General features: G+C 39.8%; 1 protein-coding gene across 10 annotated transcripts in view; it reads left to right on the top strand.

The window, feature by feature from the left end:
• Nucleotides 1-17,177, top strand: part of ROCK2 (Rho associated coiled-coil containing protein kinase 2) — a 442,704-nt gene that overhangs the window by 216,055 nt on the left and 209,472 nt on the right. For all 10 annotated transcript variants that reach the window (XR_003855695.1, XM_029595904.1, XM_029595908.1 and 7 more), the window contains 2 exons: nucleotides 2,190-2,327; nucleotides 9,327-9,587. Coding sequence is in view for 9 of the 10 variants with exons in the window: in XM_029595904.1 (XP_029451764.1) it covers nucleotides 2,190-2,327; nucleotides 9,327-9,587 (399 nt within the window). In the remaining variant the exon portion in view is untranslated. The remainder of the gene's footprint in view (nucleotides 1-2,189; nucleotides 2,328-9,326; nucleotides 9,588-17,177) is intronic.

Genomic DNA, 17,177 nt, shown 5'->3' with positions numbered 1-17,177 from the left:
GTGTGTGTATGCATGAGAGAGATCAGGTGACTGGTGTGTGTTTGTGTGTGTCTGTGAGAGAAAGAGATTATGGGAATGAGAAGCCTGTGCATGTGGAGAGAACAAGCATGGGAGTGAGAGACTGGTGAGTGTGTGTGAGACAGAGAAAGTGATTATGAGAGTGAGAAGCCCGTATATGTAAGTAGAACACAGGAGTGGGAAGCCTGTGTGTGTGTGAGACAGAGAAAGTGATTATGAGAGTGAGAAGCCCATATATGTAAGTGGAACACGGGAGTGGGAAGCCTGTGTGTGTGTATGGCATGAGAGAAACTGTTCAGGAAGGTGACTGGTGTGTGTGTCAAAGACTGTTTGGGAGATGATTGGTGTGTGAGAGACAGAAACTGGTCATGGGGGCATGACTGGTATGGGTGTGTGTGAGAGACATGGGACTAAGGAAGAGGACCATGAGTATAGAGCTTAGCCTCTACTGCTGCTTCTGCTGTGTGCTATGGCCTGCATGGAAGGGAAGTAGGAGAGCTGCTGGAGGGGGTAAGTAAAGGTGGCTTTTTAAGTTTATTTTTCTTGATTGACTGCCATTTTAATTGTTTAATATTATGTGATGTGTCTGCTTTTTTGAAATATTTTATTGGTGTTTGGAGAATTTTTAATAGTTTTCCAAATGCATTCTAAAGCCCTCTTGGTTTAGCACCTCAGTTTCCTATTTGTCTTTCAACTCTCATTGTTATAAGGCTAAGTAGGAACAATTTTCAAAAACCTGAACACTGAATTTGACCTTTTTTCTCTTTCTTCTGATAATGACAATAGAATAATTGCTCAAGTATGATACTTTAGGGAAGATTGAACCTGATGGCTTGATACATTACTTTATTTATTTATTTATAACTTTTATATACCAAGGTTCAATTAACAGGGTTAATTATCACTTCGGTTTACATTACAACCAGCAAACAACAACAGTGACAAAGACTTGTCTTACATTGAACAAGGTAGAGAAACCTGGATAACATAACTAGGGTGAAAGCAGGTATAGAAACATGGGTAAGCATAACTTGGGTGAAAGCAGGGAACTTACATTGGGGAGGACTTTGATAACCTCATTAGGGAGACAGTAATCTGATGATGCGGACTAAAACCATGGCGGAAAGGAGTGGTTATGGGAAAGCTTGGCCAAACAACAAAGTCTTAAGTCTCTTCTTGAAGGTGATTGGACATTGTTCAAGTCTTAGTTCAGGAGGGAGCAGGTTCCATTGCTTGGGGCCCGAAGCGGACATAGCTCTTTTTCTGAAGGAGGTCTTGTTGGTAGGTGCTTGAAGAGTGCCTCTCTGGGCTAGTCTTAGAGGACATTTAGCATATGTTGGTAATTTAATTTAATTTACTATTTTTATTCTGCCTTTTGTGAGTGGTCAGCTACTTCATAATGGATTACATAATCGATTAGATCAAAATTTAGAACATATTACAACACGTTTGCATACATTGTAGTGTGTCAATATAATATATCCTTTTTGAATAGCTATAATTTATAATGAACAAGCTTTTCAATTAAATCAGTGAATATTTAGATCCAGTTGAATCGGGGATTATTTATATCCAGTGGGCCTCTTGAAAAACTGAGATAATACTAATTTCTACAGTAACTAAGAGAAAGTTTGGACATAATAAACACTTTGGTTGACTAGGAGATCAAGCTGTTTTCTAGTCTTTGTTATAGATTCATTCTTATTTAATTATCTTGGAAAATTGTCATCCTTTTGCTGGCTAACAGCGGAAAGTATGTTTTGTAGAAATACATAGCAACATAGCTTCTTCTAATTTTGTTTGCTCCTATGTGAGATAGACATTGACAATAGATGTTTTTCTTATTTTCACTTAAACCGACTGTAGCTTTAAACTAATCACACAACAAAAATAACCATAGTAGTATTTAGTAAAATGTTCACTGTTTGATAGGAGAGAATCATGCCAGATGCATTACGCTGATAGACATTTATTTCAGAATACAAAATTGGTTTCTTTTTCTAGATATGTCCTCTTTGCTATTTCTGGGAATTGTTTATGGCATTTTCCAGCTCTGAATAAATAGAGTCAGAAAGTATTGGATGTAATTAATCAAAGAAGACCAAACATAAATGAATTAGTCATGCTTTTCTTTTTCAGCTGAATTTCTCTTTTCTTGTTCTAACTGACAGGTTCGACATAAAGTATCACAGAAAGTGTATGCAATGAAGCTGCTTAGTAAATTTGAAATGATCAAAAGATCGGATTCAGCCTTTTTCTGGGAAGAGAGGGATATCATGGCCTTCGCTAATAGTCCTTGGGTGATTCAAGTAAGCAAAGTTCTTGTCAATAAATTGCATTATGCAGAATTTGAATTTGTTTTGTTTGTGTTCACTATATCTGTTGCAGTTTTGGCCTTTACTCTTTCCATCTAGCTCTCATCTTGAGTAACCTCCAGTGTCCTTTCTAATGGTCTTCCCATATCCCCTCATATCTGTATACACTTATTTATTTATTTGTTTTTATATACCGACATTCAACACATGTTATCACATCGGTTTACATGGAACGAGTTAAGTAGGTTACATTGTAACAGGGTGTGGAACTGGGAGAATAATTTAACAAGCAAATAAAGAATAACTTTGGGAGGGGGGTATCTCTTATGAATATTTAGGTACATAGAAGCTTAATATTCTGTGTTAATTGTGGTTTCAAAATATGGCTTGGATCTGTGGGGTGTTCCTGAGGGGGGGGGAGGGTTGATATTTTGAGTTAATAGCTGTTTCAGTGTAGTAAGGCATGGGATGGATAATAGGGGATGGGAGTTTGGGCATTTCAAGGTGGAAATTGATCGGTGATTAGAGTGGGGGGTTAGAGGGTGTGTGAAGGGAAGAAGGAGGAAAAGTTGAGGGGTGGGGAGAGGTGGGAGTGAGTGAGTTGAGTGCTGTTTGTCTTCAGAATGTCGTGAAGGCTTTTTGGAAGAGCCATGTTTTTAGTTTCTTTTTGAAGGTTTGCGGCGTTGGTTAGAACTAGTTTTGGGGAGGGGGTTGTGAGAGACCGGTGTTTGTGGAACATAGATTCCTTTGTGGTGTTTGGAAGTGTAGCGTGACATTCATCCATTCCGTTTTGTTACTGTATAATGCTTTGTGGATGAGGGATAAGGTTTTGTATTGTATTCTGTAAGGGACTGGGAGCCAGTGTGGCTCTTTGAGAATTGGGGTAATGTGATCCGATCTTTTGCTGCTGGTGAGTGATCTTGCTACTGCGTTTTGTAGGAGTTGAAGTGGTTTGTATCTATATCTGTCTATCTAGTCCCTAGGTTTGCAGTGACCTGTTATCCTTTCCTTTATGAATACATTACCAGGACCCTTATCCACTCTGTCACTTTCTGCTTAGACTATTGCAACCTGTTCTTCAAGGGTCTCACAGTGAGACATCTCTCTCCACTAGTCTAGCCAAAATTCAGCTGTGTGCCTTACTTTTCACCAAATTTGTTACACCCATATAACCCCTCTTCTCAAACCACTACATTGGCTCCCTATCCATTTCTGCATTCAGTTCAAGCTCCTCTTGTGAACTCTGCTCATAAGGCAAGGCACTTTTATCAGTGCTCTTCTCCTCCACTGCCAACTCCTGACTCCATAGTTTCCATCTTGCTGCATCGTATGCTTGGAATAGTCTTCCTGAGTTGGTGCTTCTTGCTCCCTTTTTAGCTTTTTTGAAATCTAGTCTAAAACTCCACTTTTTTAGGCTACTTTTAAATCTTATTCCATGATTATCTTGCTCACAGCCTTATTGATTTTAACAATTTTCTTAATAAATGAAATTCGCAAAGTCTTTCTTGCTCTGTTTGTAAGCTCTACTGATCAGGGCCCTGCCGTTGATGCAGAGAGTAATGTTGGAGTTGCATCAAAGGTGAATTGTAAGGCTTAATGGTTAAGGGTAGTAACCGCCGCATCAAGCAAGTTATCCCAATGCTTGTTTACCCTGACTGCACAGATCAATGCCTTGTTGGATGTTGTCTGAATGTAAATCCTCTTTTCTACATTTCCCCTCCCATTGAAGCAGAGAGCAACGCTGTATATGCATCTAAGTGAAGTATCTAGCTTAATTGGTTTAGGGTAGTAGCCGCCGCAATAAGCAAGCTACCCCCACGCTTATTTGTTTATCCAGACTGTGTAGTTCAGTCCTTGTTGGTTGTTGTCTGAATGCAAATCCTCTTTTCCACATTTCACCTTGCCGTTGAAGCAGAGAGCAATGTTGGAGTTGCATTAACCGTGTGAAGGCTTATTGAGTAAGGGTAGTAATCACCAGGTAGTAGCCAACATTCCAGCTAGCCACTACCATGGCTCTTCTCTTCATTCCCATCCTCTAGCCTTTATGGATCCACAGTGTTTATCCCATGCCCCTTTGAAATCCTTCACAGTTTTATTCTTCACCACTTCCTCCTGAAGGGCATTCCAGGCATCCACCACCCTCTCTGTGACATTGGTTCTGAGTCTTCCTCCCTGGAGTTTCAAATCATGACCCATAGTTATACTGATATTTTTCCAACGGAAAAGATTTGTTGATGACCATGGATCATTAAAACCTTTCAAGTATCTGAAAGTCTGTATCATATGACTACTGCTCCTCCTCTCCTCTAGGGTATACATATTTAGGTTCTTCAATCTCTCCTCATAAGTCATTTTATGAAGACCATCCACCTTTTTGGTTGCCCTTCTCTGGAACGCCTCCATCCTGTCTCTATCATTTTGGAAATACAGTCTCCAGAACTGAACACAGTACTCCAGGTGAGGTCTCACCAAGGCCCTGTACAAGGGGATCATCACTTCCTTTCTCTTACTAGATATTCCTCTCTCTATGCAGCCCAGCATTCTTCTGGATTTAGCTATCGCCTTGTCACATTGTTTCGCCGACTTCAGAATGTTAGACACTATCACCCCTCTCTCCTGCTCCATGCACATCTGTCCTTCACCCCCCATCAAATACAGTTCTTTCGGATTTCCACACCCCATATGCATGATCTGCACTTGGCATTGAATCTCAGCTGCCATATCTTCAAACACTCTTCCAGCTTCCTTAAATCCCGTCTCATTCTCTCCACTCCTTCCGGCGTGTCCACTCTGTTGCAGATCTTAGTATCATCCACAAAAAGACAAACCTTACCTTCTATCCCATCCGCAATGTCGCTCACAAAGATTTTGAACAGGACCGGTCCCAACACCGATCCTTGCGGCACTCTGTTTAACACCGCTCTCCATTTACCATCACACATTGTCTTCATTTACCATCACACATTGTCTTCTGTCTGTCAACCAGTTTGCAATCCAGGCCACCACCTTGGCACTCACTCCTAAGCTTCTCATTTTATTCACAAGCCTCCTGTGCAGGACCATATCAAAAGCTTTGCTGAAATCTAAGTAGATGACATCGAGCGTTCTTCTTAGATCCAATTCCCTAGTCACCCAATCAAAAGTCAGTCAGAGGTTATGTGGCCTGCTGTTGCCTGGTATTAGATTATGTGGCCTACCATTGCTATGTTTCCATACACAGAAATTAAATATCTGTTATATTGTATATTACGTAATAGTAGAGAGTTTTCTTAGCTTGGACATCTTGCAGTTTGTGACACAGCAGGTTAGAGTGAAAAATAAATTATGATCATTCAATAACCTAGTGAGAGTGCTGTGCATTGCCGCATGGGAGACCTGGATATTATTCCAAGACCCAGCTTTTGCTCCTTTAATTGGACAGAGCTAGGGATGGTAGAGAAATAGTGTTCACAGTCCCACAGAGGCATACATTGCCTTGAAAAAGTCTTCACACACTTACGTATTTTTCATATTCTGCTGTCTAAAAGATATGGATCAAAATGCATTAAACACAACATACTCTGTATTTTCATTGTGAAATAACAATTATAGAAATATTCCAAATGTAATTGAGAGGAAAAAAGTCTTGATTGCATAAATCTTTACACCATTTGTCATAGCAAGCCCAAATTAGCTCCAATTAAAAAAAATTGCCTTAACAAGCCCATAATAAGTTCAGTAGCAATAGTTGAGCAAATTCAAATACTCCTGAATAAAGACTCAAAACTATTTCTGTTGTACGAAATGAATCTGAAGCAAAGGTGAAAACATTCTGAACAAGGAGCTGTCAAAAAACTCTGCGGTAAAGTTATTAAAAAATACAGACTGGGGGAAGGCTATAAGAAAAATGGCACTGTTTGAATATCCCTTGGGGCACTGAGCTCCATCATTGTAAAGTGAAAACAGTTTGGCACCACCAAGACACTGCTGCAATCATTAGTCATGGGCTAAGGAAACTGCTGTAGAAGGTCACTGAATTTATAATCTTTAGATTACTATATCTATATATTAGAGATACTTTAAAAACACTACATAGGTCTTTGGCTGTATATGCTTTGCAAAGAAATATTTAGGGGACATACACATATGTGGGAGAAGGTTTTGTGATTTAAGAAGAGACTAAAGTGGAACTTTTTGGTCTCAGTGCTAAGCAATGGGGTAGATTTTAAAACTTGCACGAGTGCATCCGTGTGTGCGCTACCCGGCGAACACACATGGACATGCCATTTTATAACAATTGTGCTCCTTGTGTGCGCCGAGCCGCGTTGCCTTCCCCCCATTCCCTCCCAGGCCGCTCTGAAATTGGAACAGCCTCGGAGGGAACTTCCCTAACCCCCATCCCACCTTCCCTTCCCCTACCACCCCTGCCCTTTCCCCCCTACCTTTTTCTTTTCTTCTTTTTTTTTTTTTAAAAAGTGCTTCAGCCCTGGGGCTAAAGTAAGTTGCATGCACCGGCCAATTGCCGGTGCGTGATCCCCGGCTCAGCAGCAAATGGCCGCTGTGCTGGGAACCTCTGACCCCGCCCCTTTTTGAAAATCTATGGCAGTACTTGAAGACTGCAGTCCACACATAATCCGCAGCCAACCTGAAAGAGCCTATGTTCTTCTGCCAAGAAAAATGGGTAAAACCTGCACCCTCACACTGCTAAGTTGGTAGACACTTATCCAACTGACTCATGGCTGTGATTGCTGCAAAAAGAGCTTCCATCAAGTACTGAATCAGGGAGTGAGAAGACTTAAGCAATCAAGAAGTTTTGTTTTTTATTCTTAATTACTTTTGGAATATTTCTTTAATTGTTCTTCCATGATGTTGCATAGATTAGTGAAACAAGCTCCTACTTTAATGGATATTGATTAGTATTTTTTTAGAAAGCACAATGTGAAAAATATACAAGAGTATGAAGACTTGCAAGGCACTGTATATGAGTGGCGTTCATGATGGACTTGAACTGGATTATGAAGGGGCCTGCGATCTTTAGCTCTTCACTAGGGACTGTTGCTGCAGTGGTTATAGAGGGAGGAAGTTGTGGAGTAAAATTCCTTGATAGCTGCAAATGAAGCACATGGTTCTGTAGCCTTAGTTTGGGAAGGATCTGTTTGTGTTTCAAGTTCAAAGTTGCAAGGCGAAACTGCTGGGCCAGTTTAAAAAAAACATTTTTGGTTAGTTATTTAATATGCATAACTAATTCTGCATCCATATCTTAAATATATTCATTCTCTTTAAAGAAATTAGTATCTTGAGTATGCAGTTCTCAATCTTGGTCAAAAATAATTTTTCAGATCAAAGTACCCTTGATTTTCTATCTATCCCAAGAAAAGATGGACTCCCCATTTGCTAGTGAAATCTTGTTTTTCATTCCTTAAAATTGTTTCCTCTGACATTTTTTCCTCCTTTATCTTGAACTTGTGTGTTTTGAATCTAAAAAAAAATGTTCTAAATAGCTTAAAATAAGTACAGTTCTCTTGAGCAGCAGCCTCCCCAACCCTTTTTGACTTTAATTGTTTAAACAAGATCCTGGAAGAGGAGTGTCTGTGCTGGGGAACTGGGGTTCTGTGATGATGATTTGGCTGTATTTCTTTAAAGGGATGATGGGAGATCATTTACAGGAGAGAAATTACTTTTCTCTTGCCCTATGACTTTATGGTTAGTGCTATGTGCTAATGCACAGGCAATCTAAGTTTAGCCCTGTGAGATTTGAATATGCCATGGGGAGATGCATATGGGTGTTGGGAGCAGGAAAAATATTTCCTTTTGCAGGCTTCACATCCCTACTGGTACAAGAAAACTGCTGAAGGTTCAGCCTCAAGAGATTTTGCTTCTTGTCTTGATCAGCAAGGTAACCTGAATCATCTGGAAAAACATTTTTAGGTAGGATAATTGGGGGTGGTATGAAATGGATAAAACCTATAATATTTGTCACCTTATGAAACCTACTCATTTCCAGCTGATGGATTAGGAACCAGATCCACTGTTAAGTAAAGAAATGAAATGGAATTCTAGCTAGGCCTTAATTTAGTGGTAATGCCCTTTGTACCCTACCATCTGATTGGTAGCTGTTTGATATATATATATATTGAATCACTATAAAGGAAGTTCAGCATAGTATAAACTGAGTTCAGTATTCAGAGACATTTAGCTGGATTATTTTGAACATTTATCTGGCTAAAATATTGGCAGATATCTCATAGTCCGGCTAAAATATAGTCTGATAGCTTCAGGACATTCTGGGCCGGAGTTGAATTAGTGAGATAAGTTATCCAGCAAACTCTAATAGTAGCTGGCTAACCTGTGCCAAAGAATAATCTTAAAGTTAGCCAGATAAAGTTATCCAGCTATCTTTAAGATAGCTAGCTATATTCATTAGTGAGGCTGCATCAGAAAATCCCTCCTAAGTTAGCTGGTTAAATTTATCTGGCCAATTTTGCAATTTGGCCAGTGACTGAATATTACTCTCAGAAGCGCAATGACTTTAGCTAAATTGGACTGATGAAGTTCAAACTTTGTATGAAGAAAACCATGGTCCTGTAATTTACCCTAAAGAAATTAATCAGTAGTTGAAACCATTATGACACCCCAGTCATACTATTCCAACTGTTATATTGTGAACCGATGTGATGTACTCCAACGAATTACAAAATCTGTGCATGTGCATGGTTTTGACTAACTTTGTCTAGTCAGGGATGATTAGTTTTGGTTAAATTGCTATAATTTGTTTGAGTTAAGATAACCTCAATAACTTATTGAAAGGGAAATCATAAGGTAAAATGACTTGTGGTTGATAGAGAGGTTTACCTTTTTACTTTGTTTGTTTTTACTGCACTTGTGTCCAGATGTCTAAATGCAAGGTCTTGGTTTGTGAGGCAGTGGACATTATTTGAACCTCATCGCAGATAATTAGTTTTATGTGATCTCAAATTATTCTTGAAAATTAATTTTCTTTCCTTTTGTTGACAGCTGTTCTGTGCCTTTCAAGATGAGCGATACCTGTACATGGTGATGGAGTACATGCCAGGTGGAGACCTCGTAAACCTTATGAGTAATTATGATATGCCTGAAAAATGGGCAAAATTCTACACGGCTGAAGTTGTCCTTGCCCTTGATGCAATTCACTCGATGGGTTTAATACACAGAGATGTGAAGCCTGATAATATGCTATTGGATAAATATGGGCACTTGAAATTAGCAGATTTTGGTACATGTATGAAAATGGATGAGGTAAGCATTAAATAAAATACTGGTTTTGTGTTGAGGTGATCTGAGTCCTTGTAGTAATATGCAGCCCTGCAGTTTTGATCATGATGGTCAGGGTTCTAGTTGATGATCCTCTTCTTAAAACTGAAATGGGCTGTGAGAGTTACAGAAGAGATGAGTCTTGGAGGTGAGAAAGGTAGTTTGCTTCTCATGCCATCAGTTGCCTGGAGGACAGATGTAAACTCTTCCTACCTATTTTGTGCAAGAGCAGAGAATTTGCTAGCTTAGTGGACAGCATTGTGGCCACTTGCTTGTGGTGCTTAGTGATAAACTAGATGGCACAAAATGGAGGGCCTGGTCCTGGGACAAAAAATATTTAACATGACTGCCGTTGGCTGCTGGTGGCACAAGTTGCACACACTTTTGCTGTGAGTGTTTGCAAGATACCATTAATAATACATAAGCTTATTTATATAAAGTTTGTTTGAGAATGGTATTTACCTGCATTACTTGAATTACTTTTTGCAAGAAGCACTCCACTAGAAAATAAGTTATAATTCACCCCTTTAGGAAAAGCATCTAAAGGTTAATGTGTCATTATAGATGTAATCTGCATAGTTTGTTGTATAAAACGGCACTAGAAAAACAATTTTTTAGTATAACTGATGAGGTCATTAAACTTGAAAATGAATTGGGTTTGGATGTCTTATATCAAGATATTTTTTTCAGTATCTCACCTGAAACTTGAAAAAAGCTGTTTGTGTGAGCCCAGAAAACCCAACCCAAATTAAATATCCCAGCCTAACATACAGGAATTTGCATGAAAGTCTGATACATGGTTTTGTTTACTTGTTAGAGATGAATCTTGCATTTAAAACATTAGATCTGATTACAGACTTATAAACTGAGTCATGTCATATGCTGCGTTCACAATTCCTAAATTAAAGCAACTTTTGCAGCTGAAATATTAGGTTTTAATTAACCCATTTTTACTTTTAGAAACAAGTTGGTAAAACTCAAGTCTCATCACATCACCTTACAAAAACGATTGTTGTACTCATTAGCCAAGACCTTTTAAAGGCTCTCATGAGAGATCCATGTATGATTGTAATAAGGCCACTAACTGTCAATTAGGTGATATGTTTAAAAAATGAGATTCCAAAAAAATAATGCAGAAATGTTTTATTCATTCTCCTGCTACTGTTTCTCCTACAATACCCCCTAGTGGTTTTTCTCTGAATCCAGAAGCAAGTAAAATCAAGACAACTGGTATTCCTGGGGAAGTACTGTGCACAATATTTAAAATTCTTCAAAATTCATCATACTACAGTATATTTATCCGAATAATAAAAAATACATTATAATCAGTATCTCTGAATAGTAATTAAACTTCAACCCATTAAAAGTTCCAAATCAAAGATGCAAAATTTTAGTGATTGATACAGAATTCATAACTAGGACTTCTGGTTTAGGGGATTTTACTTTAGCAGTTCATGGAGTCCAAGCTTCAGGCAGTGCCGACTTCTTGCAGCAGCCAAAGTTTGCATTAGAACAATGATGTCATAGTTGTTATTACAGATGTCAGCAGTTGAAGGAAGTCTGCATTGCCAGGAACTCTTTTTAGGCTCTGCAGATTGCCAAATTAAAATCCCTGAAAACCAAAAGCTGTTAGATCTCCACATGACCCCTAACCTATTCTTCATGACATTCTGTTTTCTGAACACTCTAGGGGGTCTCAGAATGATAAACCAAGAGAGGCTTTATCTTGAGGTCACCATTCGCATTGGCACATAGCAATCAGGTTAGCTTATCCTTCATTGGCTTGTGGACTGGCATTTTCTTTTCTTCCTGGGTATTGTATGTTCTCTTGGGCATTTTCTTCCAGAATAGTCCAGTTTCATCACAGTTGAAAACTTGCTAACAGGAAAAGCCATTTCTCTGTGTCATTGTTTCGATGTGGGGTATGTGGTTTCAGCAGCCTTTTTATCAGAACTGGCAGCTTCACCATGCCTAGCTATGCTATGAACCTCAGTTCTCGCTTTAAAATTGTGAAACCACCCCTTACTGGCACGAAATATTTCACCATGTTCACTTGTTAATGGCTTATCCTTTACAATATCTGCATTTATAGCCCTAGCTTTTTCACAAATTAGACACTCAGGCAATCACCTGCCACCTGCCTTTCATTTATCCACACTGGCAATAGGCTTTCTAACTCATCTATCACTGTTGATCGTGACTTACTAATTTCAGTGACACCTCTAGCCACACTAACTTCCTTGTACAAATCTCTTCTTTGTAAGATTGTGGAAATGGTGGATTTTGACATTCTGTATATGAGAGCGAGATCGGTCACTCGAACGCCACTCTCAAATTTCTGCACAATTTCCTTCTTCTTTTCGATAGTGATTGCTTTCTTTATCTTTGGGGCCATTTTTAATACTTCTTTGGTGTTCTGCAGGGAGAAGAAATAGATAAAAGAAAATAGAAATCTAAAAAGGTGTACAATCAAAAACAACACCAACTCCAGACACTCTTTTTCCCCCTCCCCACCACTTATGAGAACATCTATGGCCCTCCAGAAACTCTTCTGTATCTTGCCAGCTGAGTGCTGGCCCCCAGTGCTGTCCCCGATGCTGCTGTTTGCTGCAATTCCGTGCCGGGTCTGCCCACGTGCGGTTAGGATGAACAGGTCCCATAGGTAGCAGCAGCAACACTAGCCAGCCAATCTCTGTTGAAGTCCCGCCTTCCAAGATCAAAAAAATGGGATACGCAGTAACAATGGGCCAATTACAACCAATCCGCGAAAAAAAACAAAACTGCATGCACTTGAAATTTGGTCATAACTCAAAACCGCAAATTTTGGTCGTAACTCAAATTTTGATCATAACCCAAAACATGAAATGTTGGTCATAACTCGAGCCATTCGTAACCCGAGGACCCACTGTAATGATTTAGTTTTACTTCAGCTGTGGCATGAGTTGTGCAATGTCATACACATGAGCATTGTTTGTTGTGTCACAGTGGAAAAGCGTTGAGAATCACTGGGTTAGAGACTTGGAAGGAATGTGCCTGGCTAACCATTTCCCCTGTCACCTCTTCCTAGTCTTCTGATTCAAAGTTTGCTGGTTCACCCAGATCTGAAACAGGTTAGTCTCTGGACATGGATCATAATGGAAGGATTTTAAAGAAATGTTCTGCTGCTTTGAAATTTCTTTCCACTCTGCTGCTGCTCATAGGAATCTACCTTTTAAAGTATTACCGTATTTTTCGCTCCATAAGACGCACCTAGGATTCAGGGGCCGACCAATGGCACCGGTAGCTCCTATGACATAGTAAGGGCAAAGGCTATCAGTGCCATTTTGAATACTGGCAGCCAACGGCCTGAGTGCAGGAGATCGCTTCTGGACCCCTGCTGGACCACCAGGGACGTTTGGCAAGTCTTGGGGGGTGGGGGGTTGTAGTTATTTTTTATTTATTTATTTATTTAATATTCGCTCCATAAGACGCACAGACATTTCACCCCCACTTTTGGGGGAAAAAAAAAGTATGTCTTATGGAGCGAAAAATACGGTATGTCATATTTGAGGCATTCTTTGTTTCTAGGGTTAGTCTATGAAAACCTTCCCCATTTTGTATCTGTTTCCAAGATTCAACCCATAAACTCAAGATGTGGTTAGAAATGTATTGAGGATCCCTGTTTGGATAAATCAGAGGTTTTTAAAATGTTTAACAAAGTGACTATTGCTGGAGGGCATCTGCAATCCTGGGAAATCTTCCCTGAGTGTGAAGACAAATTTCACAATCAGCAATATTCGTTTTTTCATCAAGTTTTCCCTGGATTTAAAAAAACAAACAAACCACATCATGTCTGCTAATACAGAGCTCTGTCTTGATCCTTTTAGCCAAACAGGGAAACATCCAAATTTTTTAAAATAACTTTTTAATTGCTTTATGTTTTAACTGTTTTGGGAAGCTGCATTTGTTTCTTTACTCAGTTTAAATTTTCATTAAGTTGGAAACACAACATCCTTAGATAAGCTTTTGATATCATGTCCACAATGGCTGTTAGCATTGTGGTGTAAACATTTTGTAACTACTTCAACCTTAAATTATTTTTCATTATGTAAGGAGCTAAGTGCAAGACTGCCAATCAGTGACAGCGGTCTGTGGATAGGACAACTGAATGGGGCAATATCTAGAGATGGCTAGATGATCTGGTATTACACAAGGACATTTGTGTTCCTTAATGTGATGGTGAAAGGAAAACTTGTTTTTAGTTGGAACAATAAGTCTTATTGCAGTTGGCTGGGTGGGGAGAAGTGTGACTTTTTGACTTGATATTTCTCAGTTTCACTTTTCTTTAAAAAACAAACAAACACTGATTAGAAAGCAAACAAGTTATTAAAATTAAAGCTAATCAGCATCAGTTTACAAAACAAAAATTAAACTAACACTGAACATGAAGTCCATTCAGTTAGTTTTAATTTGTACAGGCAGATTTAAGATATGTTCTGGGCTCAAGGAAGTAAACTAATTTGGAGCTACTTGTCTTCCCAGCAACTACATGAGAGATATTTTTTGGCTGTTGTGTTTACATTTCATGTTCTCTTTGGAGGTAGTCTTACAGAACTAAAGGTGTTAATGGAATATTCCAAAATCAAATTCCAGAACCCTTTAAGGGACAGAGGGAACAAGATAAAATAATATTGGAGAAAGACCGATGGGAGTGCAGAGTCACAAAGGTGGCAGGGCATACAAGAGAGGAAGAATTAAAGGCATGGAGAATATGGAGAAATACAGGAGAAATACAGGGATAAAAGATATAGATAGAGGCGGCACATATTCTGAATCAATTTATATATAATATTTTTAAATGAAAAAATTGTATACTGGCCTATTATACATAAATGTTGTAGAAAACAATTTGATAGCGTAAACGAACATTTTGATTGCATGGGCAACTATAGTTTTGAATTTCCTTCACTTTTGCTTGTTGGAACCATAACATTACTGCGAAATAGATTCTATAAATTAACTTTTCTTTTTATTTGGGCCTTGGCACAAACCAAGAAAAATCTTGTTCTTTTTTTCAACCCTACTGAACTTATCAGATGAAACTCCATGTTTGCTGTAGTTCCTACCTCCATCCTGTAATTGTGTCCAGTGGCAACTTGGTACACACCTGGAAGTAAAAACCCCAATGTTATGGAAAAATATAATTTGGTACAACATTTTTTCCTACCACCTGAAGGGATACTTTTTCAAGTTATGTGGAAATGCTGTTTTAAACACTCAAAACAAAATAAAGTTGTGCCATTTTGTTATTGCTTTTCAAAAGACTCGTGTTTCATATTGCAAATTCTGCCATGAATACACTGCAGGACTTGCTGGTTTTAGAGGGCTGTTGCTGTCATAGGCAAATGTGAGAGATACGATTTAATGTGAACAACTGTAGGATAATGCACTTAGATACATAGTAAATGACAGCAGAAAAAGATCATTGGGTCTATCTAGTTTGCCAGGTTATCCTAAGGATATATCCCAGCTGCCAGCTACAGTGTGTGACCACTTGTAAGATTTCATCTTATCCAAGACTGTCTTTTTTTTTTTTTTTTGTCTCCCTCCATAATACTCTATCCTCTTTGGTAGAAGTACACCCAAGTTCCCACCAGCACACAGCTCTCCCATGCTTATTTATTTTATTTATTTATTTATTTATTTAAGGTTTTTCTATACCGGCATTCATGATAAGATCATATCATGCCGGTTTACATATAACAGGGGGTGCAAAAACTGTTCTTTTAACAAGTGCAACGGAAGCAAAAGTTACAATAAAACAAGGTTGTAGAACTGGGAGAGGAAAATAAGGATAGTAGCGTAAAAATTTACAGAGGTAACTTATTTACATTGTGCAGTGATGTCTCTTTATGGATATTAACATTGTGCAGTGAGGTCTCTCAATGGATATTTGACTCCGGAAAGGCTTGCCTGAATAGCCAAGTCTTAAGTTTTTTTTTAAGATTTTTAAGATTTTTTTTAAGATTATTACAGAGCCTTGTGGTTAAGCCTTGCTTAACCACAAGGCTCTGTAATAATCTAAATAGCCAGCAATATTAGTATGGCAGTTGCCCAGATATATAGCATGCTAGGCCTCCCATGTAGCCTGTCAGCCAGATCCAGCTATGTGAGCACCTGTGTTGATGCTAGGCCTTCTAGTTAATTACTGAATGTAAGGATCAAGAGATAGGTGGTCTAGTTCAAAACAATTATCTTGGGTGTATTTGTTAATGATAAATTTGGAGAGAGTGCTCAGGTTACCAAGCATAATGCAAAGAACAAAGATATCATCCTTCCACTGTGGAGGCCACATTTATGGTAAGGGGTTCTGTTTTGGGCTTTACTCCTTAAAAGGAAATATCAGAATCTTAGAAAAATACAAAAGGATCATTAACCTGATAAAGTGGAAACAAAGGGCAGTTCTCTGAGCTGGACCTATTTATCTTAGAAAAAGGGTGGGGTGGGTGTTACGAGCGCGGCTTCCGGCAGCTGTTACGAACCGAGGGCTTGGAGGCCTTCGGCTATTGTTACGGGCGCGGAGGCATGGTCGTTTCTAATCAGGTGATGTGAGCCCTTGGGCCATGGCATGACTCAGGGAGGAGCCCTAAGACACATCGCGGGAGGTGAGCTGGTGCGAGCATGGGTAATGAAGAGCAAGACAAGGCTGAAGCGAAGACCAGGTCTGACCCTCTACCGGACCTGCATGCCCCAGGATGACCAACAACGCAATGTTGATCAATGAACAGTCCTCCGACCATTCCAAGCCCTTTCGGACCTGCCCGCTGGGTATGGCAAAAGACGGCAGGCCGGACAGAGGACGAGGGCAGACGGAGTCCTTAGAACACAGAAGACTGTAGATGAAGACTCAGGCGAAGACACTGTAGACGAAGACTCAGGCGAGGACACTGTAGACAAAGATGCTGGGTTGAGACTGCGACGCAGCGCGCCCTACACAGTCCACCCACAGGACTGGTCGCGGACCATGCTGGGCTCGTAGCAGACTCTAGGAGAGACAATGGAAGTTAATACCAGAACATGATGAAGATACTGAAGAGGCCTGCACCGGGGCGCGCCCTACACAGTCTACCCGCGGGACTGGTCGCGGACCACGCTGGTGCGGAGCAGGGTTGAACAGAGTCTTGACATGGATGGATGCGAATTGCAATAGGCTCCGAAGACTGGGACAAGACTCAAGCATAGGATTCGATTCTCAAGGATTAAAAACTTAGGACTGAAGCAGAAGTCTTCCGGAGGGTTGCAGTGCAGTGATGAGGATGGCCTTTGTACTGTGAGGCTCCCTACACAGCCCACCCGCGGGAATGGTCGCGGACCACGACAATGGCACGCCAGGAAAGTGGACATCAGGAAACCAAGGCATGGAGGCAGAGGCGAAGACAAAGGCATCAGGAAGGACATCGGACATCAGGATGTACGAACGAAGAACATCAGGAACATAAAGACACCTGAAGACATGGACGAAGGACATCAGGAACACGAAGACATCTGGAGGCCCGGACGAAGGACATCAGGAACACGAAGCCGTCAAAGCAGAAG

Source organism: Rhinatrema bivittatum, chromosome 3, assembly GCF_901001135.1.
Source record: "Rhinatrema bivittatum chromosome 3, aRhiBiv1.1, whole genome shotgun sequence".
Lineage (NCBI taxonomy): Eukaryota > Metazoa > Chordata > Amphibia > Gymnophiona > Rhinatrematidae > Rhinatrema > Rhinatrema bivittatum.
Note: the sequence above shows the minus strand (reverse complement) of the source record. Positions and strands in the feature narration are given on the sequence as shown.